The following is a 17,394-nucleotide window of genomic DNA, read 5'->3' on the forward strand; positions in this document are numbered from 1 at the left end:
GCAAGATAATTGTAAACATTTGATTAGACTCAACCAACCATCTGCAAACTTCTATCACCCACCTTCATTTCGTCAGCCACCACCACCACCAATTCACATACATCACCAGCAACCCAATTCGAACCTTGTCACACTCCAACTACCATTAATACAAGCACATCGAATTCGAGTTCGAAACACCAAACTCGAACTCATTATTAGTAAATATTGTACTGGATATCTTGTTAACATAATTATTTAGATTATGATACGGAAATCCCTTGATTTCCGAGATTTGTATCCTTGTGAATATTCTGTAATCCGGTATATATTGAACAATAATGCAATACTAACCCTCAGGGGATTACAATCTAATATGGTATCAGACTAGGTTTAGCATTAATCCTAAACTCAGCCGCCTCTTAGCATCGTCCTCGCCCTGTCTTCCGTCTCTCTCCCCGAGCACCATGGCAGGCAATGACACTACCCCTCCCACAAAACTTCACCCTGTTTACTCGGTGTCTAATATTCAGCACAAGGTCCGAGTCCTTGATGGCGTCAAAGTTCCCTATTCCTCGTGGGTGAAATTGTTCAAACTCCATGCGCGTGGCTATAAGGTGCTTTATCACATCGATGGCACCGATGCTCCGGCTAAAACCGCGGCTAACTACGCTGAATGGTGTGAGATCGATGCTCACGTCCTTCAATGGATTTATGGGACTCTCTCTGATGATCTACTCTCACGAGTCCTTGAAGACGAATCCACCGCTCATGAGGCATGGGAACGCGTGAAAGGCATTTTCACGAACAACAAAGGGTCTCGGGCTGCCGCTCTCGAAAATGAATTTTCGAATCTCAAACTCGGCGCGATGCCGACGCTTGAATCATACTGCCAACGCCTAAAAGAGTTGGCTGGGCAACTCAAGGATGTGGACGTTACCGTATCCGATCAATGCCTTGTTTTACAACTCGTGCGTGATCTCCCTAAGGACTACGATACCACCGCCGCCTACATCAATCAGACGTTACCCACGTTCGCCGCTGCCTGTAGCATGTTGGAACTCGAGCAGCAGCGTCAAGCCGTTCGTGTTGAACCCGCCACTGCCTTGGTGGCTCCGTCCTCCCATGGTCCTGAGATTTCTGATGAGCCACAACAACCACCACGGTCTAACAACCGGGGTCGTCATCAGAAAAGTAATAACCGTAGTGGTGGTCGCTCCAATAACCGTGGCTCTCAAAAGTCGCAATCCAATTCCTCTCAATCGAATTGGACCCGAGTCCAGTGGACTCCACCGCCGTGGTCGGCACCCTGGCCCATGCCACCCTGCCCGTACCCCACTCAGCCTGGTTGGAGCACACCGTGGCAACCCTGGACGAACCAACCCAACACTCGAGCAGCGTCCTCTTCTCGCTCCTCCTGGAAACCGCCTACCACTGGTGGTTATGGCACTACGGCACAGGCGCACATGGCTGACACCGAGGCTCCTCTGCCCACTGATCTTGTGCAAGCTTTCAATGCCATCTCGTTTAATCCTAACGATGGCCAATGGTACATGGACACTGGTGCATCGTCTCACATAACTGCCTACACAGGTACTCTTTCTCCTTCCTCTAAAGTTTCTAATATTCGGTCTATATATGTCGGTAATGGCTCTAGCATTCCAGTTCAGGGAACCGGTACCACCACCATACCCACCACAGACCGCCCCTTAAAATTGACCAACGTACTTTACACGCCTCACATCATTAAAAATTTAATTTCCGTCCGACAATTTACAAAGGACAATAACGTCTCCGTAGAATTTGACCCACTTGGTTTTTCTGTGAAGGATCTCCGGACTGGGACGATGATTCTGAGGAGCAATAGTCATGGCGAGTTATACCCCGTGTCAACCACCGAGTCGCCCTCCTCTTCAAAGCCTTTTGTCGGTCTCACATCTTCTACCTGGCATCAACGTGTTGGTCACCCGACTCCTGCCATTCTTAGTCGTCTTAGTTTTGCTTCTAATTTTCGTTGTAATAAGGAGCCTGGCTCAAACTTATGTTCTTCATGCCAAATTAGTAAACATCGTCGCTTGCCTTTCGTTGAGTCTCATTCTATTAGCACTGCTCCTTTTAATATTATTCATGCTGATTTGTAGACATCTCCTATTCTGAGTCATACGGGATATAAATATTATATTGTTCTCATTGATAATTTCACCCAATTCGTATGGGTCTATCCACTTAAATTTAAATCCGAAGTTTACACTAAATTTGCTCACTTTCATGCCTATGTTAAAATGCAATTGAATTGTTTTATTAAGTCTTTCCAATGCGACCTTGGTCGAGAATTTGACAATAATGACTTTCAAAAATTTGCTAACACACATGGTCTTACCTTTCGATTCTCGTGTCCACAAACATCCCCACAAAATGGTAAATCCGAACGTATGATTCGACGCCTTAATGAGATCGTCTTAGCCATCCTAGATCACGCATCCCTACCACCGAAGTACTGGGTTGATGCACTCCACACTGCCGCTTACCTTCATAATATTCTCCCGTGTCGTCTCCTCCACTATCGCTCACCAACTTCCGCTCTCTTCCTTAAAGAACCTTCATACTCCCATCATCGTGTATTCGGATGTCTTTGTTTTCCAAATTTGTCAGCTAAACGACCTCACAAATTAGCTCTTCGGTCTACACCATGTGTCTTTCTCGGTTACCCAACTGAAAACCGCGGGTACAAGTGTCTCTCCCTCGCTACTAATAAAATCATCCTTTCTCGCCATGTTACTTTTGATGAGTCTGTCTTCCCGTTCGCGTCCTCCTTCACGGTTCAACCCGAATCCTCCACCTTCCTCCAACCCTCTATCGACCCGCCCCTCACCACTTTCTTTGACTTCGACCCATCAACTACACCCGACCCGCCAAACCCGCAAACACCTATCAGCCCCCATCAACCCATCCTCAAATCCCCTGCTACACCCACCCCCTCCCCTGTTTCTCCATCCCCTACCACGCCCACGACCTCTCCTGCCACGCCATCACCTCCCCTTATTCCCATGCCACAGCCCTCACCTATACCCTTCCCTTCCCTTTCCCCGACTTCTACAACATCCCCTCATATACCACCTCCTCCGCCCCCACCTTCACTCCCTACTCATACTATGACCACGCGTGCCATGAACGGCATTTTCAAACCAAAGCCCCCAAAGACCGCGCTTACTGCCACCTCCCAGACACCGGTCAGCCCCCTTCCCAAAAGCCCTCACCTTGCCCTCCGTGACCCGAACTGGAATGCGGCTATGCAGGCCGAATTTATCGCTTTACAGGAGAATCATACTTGGGATTTAGTTCCTCGTCCCGAGCATGCTTCTATTATACGGTGTATGTGGCTCTATCGCCACAAATTTCGTGCTGATGGCTCCCTTGAAAGGTATAAGGCCCGACTCGTGGTTAATGGCAAAACTCAACAAGTCGGTGTCGATTGTGACGAGACTTTTAGCCCAGTTGTGAAACCTACTACTATACGTACTGTGCTCAGTCTAGCTGTTTCTCGTTCTTGGCCCATTCACCAGTTGGATGTCAAGAATGCGTTCCTTCATGGCGATCTAGCTGAGACTGTTTATATGCATCAACCCCCCGGGTTTGTTGACTCTACCGTTCCCCATCATGTGTGTAGATTACGTAAGTCTCTTTATGGGTTGAAACAGGCACCACGCGCTTGGTACCAGCGCTTTGCTACTTTCGTTCTCTCCAAAGGTTTTAAAACCAGTATTTGTGATACTTCTCTATTTGTATTCCAACGCGGGCCCGATACTGCTTACCTCTTACTTTACGTGGACGATATTATTCTCACGGCGTCCAGTCCTTCCCTTGTGCGCCATATTATTGATGATTTATCTCGGGAATTTTCTATGACTGATTTGGGTGTCTTGCATCATTTTTTGGGTATTACAGTAACTCGAACTGAAGGTGGCTTGTTTTTGTCTCAAAAGAAATATGCCTCTGACATTATAGCCCGTGCCAACTTGACTCGCTGTAATCCGACCTCTACACCCGTCGAAACAGGTGCGAAACTAAGCACCACGGCAGGCCCTCTTATTGATGATCCTACACTTTATCGGAGTCTTGCCAGCGCACTTCAATATTTAACTATTACTCGTCCGGACATCTCCTATGTTGTACAATAGGTTTGTCTTTTCATGCATTCTCCCCGTGAACCTCACTTCCAATTCCTTAAAAGAATTTTGAGATATCTGAAGGGCACCTTGGATCATGGTCTTACTATCTTCGCGTCTCGCACCACATCTCTTACTGCTTATTCGGACGCTGATTGGAGCGGGTGTCCCGACTCCCGCCGTTCTACCTCTGGCTACTGCGTTTTTCTCGGTGATAACCTTGTGTCCTGGTCTGCCAAGCGCCAGCCCACGGTGTCACGTTCTAGTGCCAAGGCCGAATATCGGGCCGTAGCTAATGCTGTAGCTGAAACGAGTTGGCTCCGAAATTTGTTACTGGAACTTCATGTTCGCGTTCCTCGAGCTGCTGTCGTTTTTTGTGACAATGTCTCTGCCGTGTATTTGTCCACCAATCCTATCCAACACCAGCGTACCAAGCACATTGAATTGGACATTCATTTCGTCCGCGAGAAAGTTCAGGTTGGCCTTGTTCGTGTTCTTCATGTTCCCTCTGAATACCAATATGCTGATATATTTACCAAGGGACTTCCACGACATCTTTTCTACCGCTTCCGGTCCAGCCTGAGCGTTCGTCCTCCTCCCGCTCCGACTTCGGGGGTGTATTAGTAAATATTGTACTGGATATCTTGTTAACATAATTAGTTGGATTATGATACGGAAATCCCTTGATTTCTGAGATTTGTATCCTTGTGAATATTCTGTAATCCGGTATATATTGAACAATAATGCAATACTAACCCTCAGGGTATTACAATCTAATACTCATCTGCTCTCCACCGTCACCAGACCAGAGCCACCAGACCACCGAATGGTTTCACGCTAAACAACCAGACTCTGTCGTCCCGGTGCCACCTACCTGCAACACTATAATACCACCGTAGCGGAAACTCCGGACCACCGAATGGTTTCACCAAATCCCAATACAATCGCAATCAAAACTCCACAATTAAACAACATCAGTACAAGCATCAACATATACGCAATCCCCGAGTTCACTCCCACCAACACCGCTGTAGCAACTCTGACCCATTTACCCACCTGAGTTCTGAGTCGCAGAATGAGAGGGACGGCGATCGATGGTTGTTGATGAGGCGGCGCAACCGCCATGGCTAAGAAGCTCAGTCGTCGATCTTCCATATATTGGTAAAACACGGCGAAGATGAAGCAAACGAATATGATTATGGCGTAACTCGTCCATGACTCGGTCTTCCCCCAATCGAATAATACTGCGAAAAATATTTATTTTTAACAATATAAATAGCGCGAAAGAATAACGGGTATAAACAACACAAGTACACAACCCATATTTGGGCTCCAAAATATCGAAAATTAACAATATTGTTGATTTTGATGGTATAATTTGTGAAACTCCAGGAGATATCATTGATAATGTAATTTCTTTGCGCAAAATTCTAGGTATTTTTTGTTTTTTAATTGTTATTTTACACAAATCTGGGTTCTTTTTTGTTTGGAGGTGGAGAACGGATGAATATAGGATTTTGGGAAGAAGACGATCTAATGATGTCGGTTTACTGATGAGAGATTGCCAAGGCTTTGTTTTTTTTATTTATTCAATCTCCTCCTAAGAACCAAACACACGAGATTCCCCCCTCTCTCTCTCTCTCTCTCTCTCTCTCTCTCTATATATATATATATATATATATATATATTAGGAACAAATAAATTTCTCTACCCTCCTTTGTGCTTCAAGTTTGTGTGCCTCCGTCGATGACGTCGTTGCCTTCGTCCATGCCATTGCCGCCGTTACCTCCGCCGCGGTTGTCTATTGTTGCTACGGCGACCTTCTCTGCGATGTTGCTTTGGCGACCGCCACCGTTCTAAACCTCCGCCATGTCCCGTTATTGCCTTCTCCTTGTCCGTCTCAGGTTCGCCCCAGCAACCACCCCTGCCTAACGGGTCGGGTGGTCTGACTCCGCCGGTTTCGACCCGCATGGCCAACCACTACCGCGACAGGATCGAAGTGCTTCTTGGATGTGTGCTTTTGTTTATGGTTTAGTTTTATTGTGCTTTTATTTTAATTTGTAGGTTGTGATCAGTTTGCTTCGGCCCCCACCGTACCGGTGTTTCACGAGTTTGCTTCGGCCCTCGTGCACCATTTGTTTCTTTTTTTACGTTGTCGGTGTTTCACGAGCTGCTACGGCACTCGTGCACCTTGACCTATTAGTTTTGTGTCTCACGAGCGGTTTCAACACTCGTGCACAATTAGTGTTTATTTTGTTATTACTTTGTGTGGCATTCATATTCTATGGCCAGAACAGACAAGGGCAAGGCACCTCAACCGGTTAGCGCGCCGACAAAGGTCAACTCGGCTCATTTTCAGCGGTATCCTTCACTATCTTTTCGTTCAGTCAAAGCGTCCGTCAACTACCGTTTTGACTGCGGGGGTGTATTAGAGAATATTAGAGAATATTATATTAGAGGATATTAGAGAATATCATATTAAAGATATTCATATTATTATTATAGTTAGGATATTATACAAAGGAATATTCTCGGAGTATTCCACAAGATAATCTCATATATATTGTAATCAGTTTATCTAAAATACTGACCTCATTCGGTTCATTATATCCTCTTTATATATATATATATATATATATATATATATATATATATATATATATATATATATATAGGCGGGTTCGTGTACGAATCGCCTTAACGTCTGAACCGTGCGAACTAGCTTATTTTGACTTTTTTTTTTTTTTTTTTTTTTTTTTCAGATACACTTTATTTCTTTACTACATACACTTCTTATTAGATACATTATATTACATATGTAAATACAAAAATTTCAACACTAAAATTGTAGATGAACTTTTACACTTTTTTAAACTAATTTTTTTACGGATACATTTTATATTTTTTGCGGATACACATGACATTAAAGCCAGATACACATTTTAATATTTCTGGATACACAAGTTTATACTTCCGAATACGCATCATATTAATACCAGATACACATGGTTATACTGCCGGATACACATGTATCTCGTATTAATACCTTGTGTATCTAGGGTGGTATTTTGTGTATCCACCCTTCTAACGTATATCAATACTGCCGGATACACATGTCAATACTTCCACATACACAAATTGTATGTGTATCCAGTAGTATTCATATACGTATCTAGTAGTATTCATACACGTATCCACGCCCAAACACTACTTCCCACCACCACGCACCACCACCGCCACCACCTACTGCCACCACTACCACTCCACCAGCTGCATATTTCGACCACCCTATTTGCTGTAGATCTACAATTAGAAACCACCCCGAACGAACAAAAATAGGGTACCACCAGCTGCATATTGTATCGACAACATTTGATACCCCCCCATAAACACCATAGATCTACTCAAAATTTTAAAAGAAAATGACTCAAATCCTAGATCTACAGAACAAAAAGAGGAGTTTTCTAAAAATTAACCACACAAATGAATATGTCACAAATTTTCGAATCAAATTTTATAGCCAGTGAGAATGTTTTCAGGTGAAAATTTCTCTGAGATTAAAACCGATGGTCTTTACCTTTTGAAATCCTCTTAATTTGCTGTAGATCTACAATTAGAAACCACCCCGAACGAACAAATATTGTAATTTTTTAAATTTTCATAAAGTAAATGTTTGATCTACATAAAATGAAAATGAATTTCAAAAAAGTAACTACACCAGTGACATAATCAGAAAATTTCGCATCGGAAAGTATAATTTCAAACAAAAAAAGTGAATCAGGTCTTTGCAATTTTTGCCGAGTAAGATGCTTTTGGGTTCGGAATTTTCCGAGTAAGCCACCATTGTTGTTACTTTTTCGAAATGCACCATCATTTTTAGTAGATCAACTAAATAGGAGGAACATGATGCCTTGTCATAAAACCCAACCTCACAGGTCCCTCACCCTTATCGACAACCTCCATTTCGCACCATTACCACAACCGATAAAGTCAGATTTGCCCAACAACAACATTTCCCGACTCGAAATCATTCGAATAACTTATTTTTTTTTTGGAAATCTAGTTCCTTTATAGTAGATCTAGGATTTAATTCACGATTTTTTTTGTAAAAGAAGGTAGTGACGCAGATCAAGTTGAGCTACGGCGAGAAAGGAAAGAAGAAGTGACAAGAAGATCCATAAAAATATTGGCGTCAAGGTGGTCGACGTCGACATCGGTGCCAGATGGTGGCGGCTCTTTTAGGTGGTGGTAGTATTGGTATATGAAGTGGGAAAGTATGATGAAGTTAACATTGAGGTTGAAGGTAGCTATAGGTGCGCCGACGAGTTTGGAGGTGAGTTCCGACAAGGTTGTCGGTGTCAGTGGCGGGTAATGGATATGGATGAGGAAGGTTAGAGGCTGAGATGAAGAGGGATAGGGATGCTTCATAGATATGTTAAGGGTGGAATATGTCAGTATGTATAGAAATGCCTTTGGACCGTGGATTTCTTTTTATCAGGCTTTTTGAGGGAGTTCGTGCAGTTTGCTTCGCACCTATTTTGGTTAAATGCGGGATCCGATTCTATATATATATATATATATATATATATATATATATATATATATATATATATATATATATATATATAGAGAGAGAGAGAGAGATTGAATCATGTGAGGCACCCTTCTTAGGGTGAGGCGGCTGGACACCTTCTAAACCATTCGATCTAAAAATTATAGACTCACCAGATGATGCCACGTGTCCCCTATATAATTCTAATTAATTAACGCACCAAGTTCATTTACTCAACCCCGACAATTCATTTACTTCGTCCAACTTCTCTCTCTACAATTCATCGTCAACTGAGCTCCATTTTCAGCTCCAAGTTCGCCATTATCAGTGAGCTTTTCAACCGCCATTATCTGAGCTTCCCGACCGCCATTGTCATCCTGAAATTAGGTAATTTCGATCAACTAATCTTCATTTCGATTCATCCTGCTTTCATCCGTATCCATCACACTAATTTTCGATCGACTTATTTAATTTGCTAAATTAAACCTCAACTAGTTTAATTACTCATTTCTTCTTTGTGTTTCCTTTTACCGTTATCATCATCTTCGTCGTTGTAATTCTTTGTGGTATAGCTTTGCTTTAGTTAGGGGTTAGGGTTTTGCTGATTATTATTTGTTGGTTTCATTGTTTACCACATGTTTGATCATGTTCAATTATCGTATCTATTAAGCTTTTAATTGATGGTGATAAATTAATGATATGGATTACGTGCTTTTGAGTTGAGCAATTGTTGTGTGAGTTTTTATTGAGTCGCCCTTTGCGACTTAGAGTGTTTGGCAAACACGGTTTTTTCACCTGTAAACCACATGGTTCAATACGAGTAAAAGTCGGATAAAAAGTCAGAAATTCCTCATTGAGTTTTGACAGCGTCTTGAACCTGGACCTATGGGTAAGCGGATCAACTACCCACCGCAAACAAATTAGTAAGTGTGAGTTTCGATTACGAGAGTGATTTTGATTTATCGAGGCGGAATGTGCTAATCTTAATTGATTTTGATAGTCTTATAATGGTTGTTATTCAATCTAATCGAATGAATTTCGCTCTGTACCAAGTTTTTTTGGGGAGGATTATGATGCGCTACATGTGCTCCTAGTTATTTGATACGCTTAAGGATGAGCTCATTAATGGTGCTTCTCGACTTTTGTTATACGAGTGTCTTGACTTGTCTTTGTTTTAACACGCAGCTAACTCCTATACCAGTGCCTGGCCACGAAGCCGTGTTCCGCCACTTTTCCTTTCTTTGGAGTTCAGGTAGTGTCTTAAGAGTTACTATTTGTACTCCTTTATTTCTCAACCTCTTTACCAACGCGTGAAGTTGGTTCTAATTATTACATCCGTCTACTTCCCGACTGTCATTGTTGATGAGAAGGGTAATGAGATTGAAGGCGAGTGTAGTGGATATCTATGTATCAAGCATTCATGGCCTTGACTTTCCGTACTTTATATGGTGATCATGAAAGATATGAGACAACATATTTCAAGCCATTCCCGTTTATTACTTCACCTAGGTGATGGTCAGTAGAAGGTACGCTTGCATTTTTGTCAGCTCGAAATTTGAAATGAGACCTGGCTTTTGTTTCACTTGTTGATGGTGGAACAATTTCGTGTGTTTATCGGGGACAAAGATGGTTACTCTGCTCACCGGCGCGAGTAGATGATGTTATCAATGTCAGGTATGGTGGTGTCAAATTATGTGGTTTCATATGCCTATGATCTATGTTACTCGGACTCGGCTTTGTCATCGGATGTGAGTGCGTGTCGTGGTCTCACAATCACAATTAGTGTTTTTGTCATATCGAAAGGAGCATCTTGTTATGATCATAATTTGATTTTATGTGTACTTTTGTCATACGAGTATAAGTTGTTATTTGTCTACTTTCATATCGGATTTGGCCATTGTCGTCTATTAGCTCAAAAGGTAGAGCAATGTGTTATTGCACATGGTGTGGGTTCGAGCCCCACATAGACGAACATATATAAAGCACTAGTTACACTTTGTAGTAACATTAGTTGTTCTATGTGGTAACAATAATTATCGAACAAAGTGATGCTTTTTTTGGTGAAATGTTAATTTCTTTATTAGATTTTTTAGGACAATTAAGTACAAAGACCATTGTTTTACAAGGAAGCACAACCACATCACATGGATGTCATCGGCTATAACTCACTACTGCATTCTAATATCAACTTTAGTACACCATTCACTATCTACTCTATGCTTAGTATTCCATAATTTACGATTACCCACTTTAACGGATGAGTGTTGAACCCGCCTTATGACACTGCAAGGTGAGGTAGCACCATTTCCTTCCCGCATTTATTCCCGACCCACCGGCGTGGTAGTACAGAGCCAAGATTGCAGCTATGATCACCGCTTCTTCATCAAGGATTTCATTTTAAGCTTCCCACGCACCAAATCCAGTACCATGCTCGGTATGTCCACACCCGGCCAGTCCCTATCCCCCGCAAGCATCTCATCGAAAGAGCATAAGAAGAACAGATGTTCACTTGTCTCAATAGCGTTACTACAGATATCACAGTTCCCGTCAATAAGTAGCCCATGCTTGATCAATCTATCCTTAGTCAAGAGTCTATCCTTAGCATATAACCAGGCAATGAAATTGTGCTTAGGTAAAGCCAACCTATTCCGGACCACATGGTACGGTACCGATCTTCTTCTCGGGGTCTCCCATGAGCCATTGATATCCTATAGCCGTAGTATATCTCCCATTATTAGATCCCCAGGTCCCATTCACATACCCCCTTTAATCGATCTTTGACTTTGCAAATTTGTCTCCATGTCCAGCTTGAGTTCATAGTAGGTTGGTAGCTATTCCAATCCTGTTGCTTGATATAAACGTGGCTAACCCATTTTATCCATAGATGGTCACCTTACAAAGCAACCACCATGTATATTTAGCAATCATGGCCACGTTCCGCACTGGCCGTTAACAATGCCTAGCCCACTGCGGTTTTATCGGTGCACACGCTTTCCCACGCCACAGGGGGAGCGAACAAAGTGATGCTAGCTAAGAATAACACTAGTTATTTGATAATGTAACATTGTTTCGTATATATAATAACACTGTTTATTTGATAAAGTAACACTTATGTTACATATATTGATAATAGAAGCTCATGTAGGAATTGAACCTACATCCTTTATGCAATTGCACAAATGCTCTACCAATTGAGCTAATGAGCTAGTTTAGTAGAAACTGAATATTCCACCAACACACTACGATTGATGTAATGGCCACAATATAAGTTTATAAGTCACCACTTCACCCGAGTATTCGAGTCATATGTTTCTCATGTTATTCCAAAGAGCATGTAGTGTTATTCCAAAGAGCAAAAAAGGTGATTTTAAGACCAAGTTTCACAAAACAAGCTCTAAGATTCACTTTGAACAAAATCGAGATTCACAAAACAAAGTCGAGATTCACCGAATAAAGAAAAGAGCAAAAAGGTGATTTTAACCACTTATGATGACCAAGTTTCACAAAACAAGCCCTAAGATTCACTAAATAAAGTATGAGATTCACAAAATAAGGTCCGAGATTCACCAAATAAGGAAAAGAGCAAAAAACGTGATTTTAACCACTTATGATGACCAAGTTTCACATAACAACCTCTAAGATTCACTGAACAAGTCTGAGATTCACAAAACAAAGTCTGAGATTCACCTAATAAAGAAAAGAGCAAAATAGGTTATTTTAACCAATTATGATGATCAAGTTTCACAAAACAAGCCTTAAGATTCACTTTGTATAAGATATGAGATTCACAAAATAAGGTCTGAGATTCACCAAATAAGGAAAAGAGCAAAAAACGTGATTTTAACCACTTATGATGACCAAGTTTCACAAAACAAGCTCTAAGATTCACTTAACAAGGTCTGAGATTCACAAAACAAAGTCTGAGATTCACCTAATAAAGAAAAGAGCAAAATAGGTGATTTTAACCACTTATGATGATCAAGTTTCACAAAACAAGCCTTAAGATTCACTAAATAAGGTATGAGATTCACAAAATAAGGACTGAGATTCACAAAATAAGGCAAAGAACAAAATAGGTGATTTTAACCACTTATGATGACCAAGTTTCACAAAACAAGCTCCCAGATTCACCGTACAAGGTCTGAGATTCACAAAACAAAGTCTGAGATTCACCTAATAAAGAAAAGAGCAAAATAGGTGATTTTAACCACTTATGATGATCAAGTTTCACAAAACAAGCCTTAAGATTCACTAAATAAGGTATGAGATTCACAAAATAAGGACTAAGATTCACAAAATAAGGCAAAGAACAAAATAGGTGATTTTAACCACTTATGATGACCAAGTTTCACAAAACAAGCTCTCAGATTCACTGAACAAGGTCTGAGATTCACAAAATAAGGTCTGAGATTCACCAAATAAGGAAAAAATATGCCCACATGACACAATTGTGACTGAATTGAGACATTAATGCTCTCTAGATTGTAGACTAATTACATCACAAAATTTTCGCATCAAAATCAGGGCTTTCTCCCTACTAAAAGCCTCGTGTATTCTACCACAACACAAACGATTATCAACGACTCGACAACTATATAGAGCCCAAGCAAAGCAGTTCACAAAGAATCGGTTTGGTTGCTCGATATAATCACTGGGTGATTTCAAGACTAACCGTAAAGCAAGCAAGAAGACTAATTATGGACAAAATTTAACAACTCAAAATGCAAAATTAATCGCTAATCATACGTGTTAAGGACTTCACAAGCAACTCATGGCTGAAATAACCAGCGGGTAACTCCGAGTGTCAGCATACTGGAATGAAATTGATTGCCCGTTTGGGAGAGGGTGGCCACCATTGACAAGGCAATCGTTGTAATTGATACGCTTGAAGATGCGAGGGTCAATGAGACGAGCGAGCTAAATCAGCCCACAAAGTGGATGTGTATGTTAGAAATGTCACAACCCGAGACACGGTATTGATGATTTCAACGGTGTAGGTGGGTATCTTGGGAGGAAGAGGGGCTCCGGGACTTTGGGTGACAATGATATCGGATTGATGTGCACTTGTTGGTATCTCCCCGAAACGAGCCGGCTTGTCAACCGGTCTTTTTGGAGCTATTACACAAAAGAAGATAAAGGGGAAAAGGTTGTTTAGTGAAATGAGGAAAGGGAATACTGGTCAATTAAAGGCATACAGAGAACATTAAACTAATTAAAAGAATGATGCAGCCAATGTCTTTTACACGGTCAATAGAAGGATTCTTCGAGACACAATTAGCATTTTCAAGTGAGAAAAACAGAAAAGCAAAGCCAATAGAAAGCAATGTCTTTGAAGTTAGCTACCGCAACATGTTCATCAAAGACACCAAATTCGACAAATTTCGGTGTCGTTTCCCTCAATTATACAAATAAATATCATGATTAAACTAATAGTAACAATGAACATCAAACTAACAAGTACAGTAACAAATCTCAAACACGAATCACAAACAACGATGATCACATTTCAAATCATCGCTCTTTGAATCACGATTCTAAACTCGCGAATAAAACGATCATCAAACAAGCAAAAATCAACACAGTAACAAAAATCAATGCAAAATTAATTACGAAATCGCTCAATTTGATCAAATTCTAACCTTATATCATCACTTTATTATTGAATTAACAAAATTATATGAATATATTCAATTTTTATCAAAAACATGAAATTACCTTCAAATTAATCAAATAAAATCTTCTGAAACTGATCAAATCACGATATTATTGTTGTAGCTTGTTGATCGGCAAATCGTTGTAATTGGAATCTACTGGACAATCGCTAAAATTGATTAGTTTATGGATCATATTTGGGTTTGATGGCTAAAATTGATGAATCGTTGTAGCTTGTCGATGTAGAATATTTGAGTCGTTGTGTTTGTGTGTTTATTTTAAATATATAAAATATTTGGGCCAAATTTTCAGCCCAAATTTAATGATCACGCACTAACAAATCCGCCCCAATCTAATGAAGGAATTTGGTGAGGCCGGCCGCCTCGCCATAATGAGGTGCCTCACCGGATCCGGCCTCTCTATATATATATATATATATATATATATATATATATATATATATATATATATATATATATATATATATATATAGAGGCGGGATCCGGTGAGAACGATCACTCGGTGCAAACGGTGAGAACGACCTACAATAGTAGGATTTTAAACAAAAAATAACACGGAAACCTCGAAAATCCTACGCGCGACTAACCTTACTGTTTTGACAAAAAAAAATCCAAAATTCTCTTTCTCTCTCTACTTTCCAAAACTTTTCCCCCAAATCAAAACAAATATTTCCGCGAAGAACTAGAAAATTCCATGAAATCCTTAAAACTACAAAATTACCAAAAATCGATTTAAATTGATCATAATCAATGGCGTTGATCATCTAATTGATGTACTGTTATAATATTTTTCTGATTGAATTGGTGTGATTGATGCATGAACAATCGATTTTTGTGATTTCGATTGGCATTCCAGAATTATTTCAATCGTAGAAAATTATGGATGTTGAAGGTTCTAGCGATTTAGGGGAACATACTTGATCGATTGTTCCAAATTGCTAGCAATGATATCGTGCAGTCATCATCTCATCTAGGTAAGTACATCTGCAAATCAGTTGATATAGCCTTTTTTATAAATCGTTTCAATAAAATCGTCTGATTGATGTATCTATTGATAATTTTGATGCGTATTCATACTAATTTAAACATAGATAGACAAATTATTACGATTGCTTCTCATGTATCGTTATCCTGGTTGATATCATAAATTGATGAGTCCGACGGATATGAACAGTTGTCTTACGCCAGAGTTGGTGTATGTGATATGCAGCTTGTTTTAGAGTTGATTATTACACTTGCTGATCATATTTCTTATGCACGCTATACAGTATTCTGTTTAGTTCAATAGCATGTATATTAGTATAATTGATGTAATTGCCTTATATGAAAAACGTGCCTGACAGAAGAACGAAACCGCCCTTTATAGACCAACGTTTATGAAAGACATGTATATTAGTATAGTTGATGCGTTTGTGTTTTGTCAGCAGCGTATCTAGAATTATAATTAAGGGATATACCGATTCGTGTCATAATAAACATTTGACTTTCTGCCTGTGACAAAATTATAAGACATGATTGATGTATCTTGACGTCTACGTTAAGTAGACAGTAATGAAAAATACGAAATTTCAGCGTTCAGGCACAACTTTCTGAGATAATTTCTGTGGGTTTTTGTTTTCGAATTGATTTCGTGCTTTTGACTAAAATAGCGTACCTGAAAATTATATTTGTTGTGCATTAGTTATTTGAGCTTGCTGCTTATACCCTTATTGTTCTACTGTGTAGCGTGCATAGATGCAGGCTCACCAATCATTGAGACAAACCCGAAGGAAAGAATACCCGTATGTGCGCCAGAAATGAAGCCTGTTTTGGGTATGATCTTTGATAAACTAGATGATGGGCTAGATTTCTATAAGGCTTATGCTACTAACTCCGGTTTTAAAATGAGAAAGTCGACGCAACGAAACGTGGATGGGGTTGTCATGACTAAGTACTGTGTGTGCAGTAAAGCTGGAGAAAGTAAGCCTAAAGGGAAGGTAAAAAAGAGACAAAGAACTAGAATTTTATGTAATGCAAAAATTTTTTTCCGTAGAAATGAAAAAGGTCAATATGTGATTGTTGACTTTCATGAAGGACATACCCATCTCCTCTCAACACCAAACACCGTGGTGCATTTGACTGAGTCACGAGAATTAACCCTTATACATAAATCCATGATTGTTGAGAATTCTAAGGTGAATAAAGGGCCTGTGCAAAGCTTTAGGATGTTCAAAGAATACGTGAAAGGGTATCAAAATGTCGGGGCATCACTTGAGGACTTCAAAAATTTTTGGAGGGATGTGAAAAAATTTATTAAAGGGTATGACGCGCAAATGATGATTGAAAATTTCATGCACAAAAAAGCCATGTGTAGTTCGTACTACTTTGATTTTGATGTTGACGATCGTGGTCGACTATCTAGGGTTTGTTGGTTTGACCCTATAGCTATAAAGAATTACAGTCTTTTTGGTGATATGACGTCTTTTGACACGACGTTTAATATGAACACGTATAAAATGATATTTGCACCTTTCACGGGGGTTGACCATCACAAGAAATGCGTGTCATTTGGAGCAGGACTTATAAGGAAAGAGACTGATGAGGATTTCGTATGGTTGTTTCAGAATTTTCTAAGTGCAATGAGCAATAAGTATCCTGTATGCATAATTACTGATCAAGATAGGGGCATAAGATCAGGGGTTAAAACAGTGTTTGGGGACAAAACTCAAAGACAGATATTGCATGTGGCATATCATGAAAAAGCTGCGCGACAAGATCGGAACTACGCTATATCGGGAAACTAACTTCATGAAAGAGTTGTGCTCCTGTGTTTGGGCAGAAGATATCGAACCGTCTGAGTTTGAGGAACGGTGGTGCTCGGTTATATCTTCATACGGGCTGACCGGCAATGAATGGTTAGATACCATGTTTGACAAAAGGGCTTATTGGATTCCAGCATATTTCAGGGATTTATTTATGGGTGGACTAATGAGAACCACGTCCGTGTCCGAGTCGGAGAATAGCTTTTCGGAAATTTCATGAACCC

At 40.3% G+C, this 17,394-nt stretch overlaps 2 protein-coding genes across 2 annotated transcripts; both read left to right on the forward strand.

The window, feature by feature from the left end:
• Positions 1-446: 446 nt before the first annotated feature.
• LOC141627555 (uncharacterized) lies at positions 447-2,120 on the forward strand. Its single transcript, XM_074440793.1, has one exon. The coding sequence runs from the start codon at positions 447-449 to the stop codon at positions 2,118-2,120; it is 1,674 nt and encodes a 557-aa protein (XP_074296894.1).
• A 14,045-nt stretch (positions 2,121-16,165) lies between these two features.
• Positions 16,166-17,152, forward strand: LOC141627556 (protein FAR1-RELATED SEQUENCE 5-like). The gene has a single exon (XM_074440795.1). The coding sequence runs from the start codon at positions 16,166-16,168 to the stop codon at positions 17,150-17,152; it is 987 nt and encodes a 328-aa protein (XP_074296896.1).
• The last annotated feature ends 242 nt before the right edge of the window (positions 17,153-17,394 follow it).

Source organism: Silene latifolia, chromosome Y (genome assembly GCF_048544455.1).
Source record: "Silene latifolia isolate original U9 population chromosome Y, ASM4854445v1, whole genome shotgun sequence".
Lineage (NCBI taxonomy): Eukaryota > Viridiplantae > Streptophyta > Magnoliopsida > Caryophyllales > Caryophyllaceae > Silene > Silene latifolia.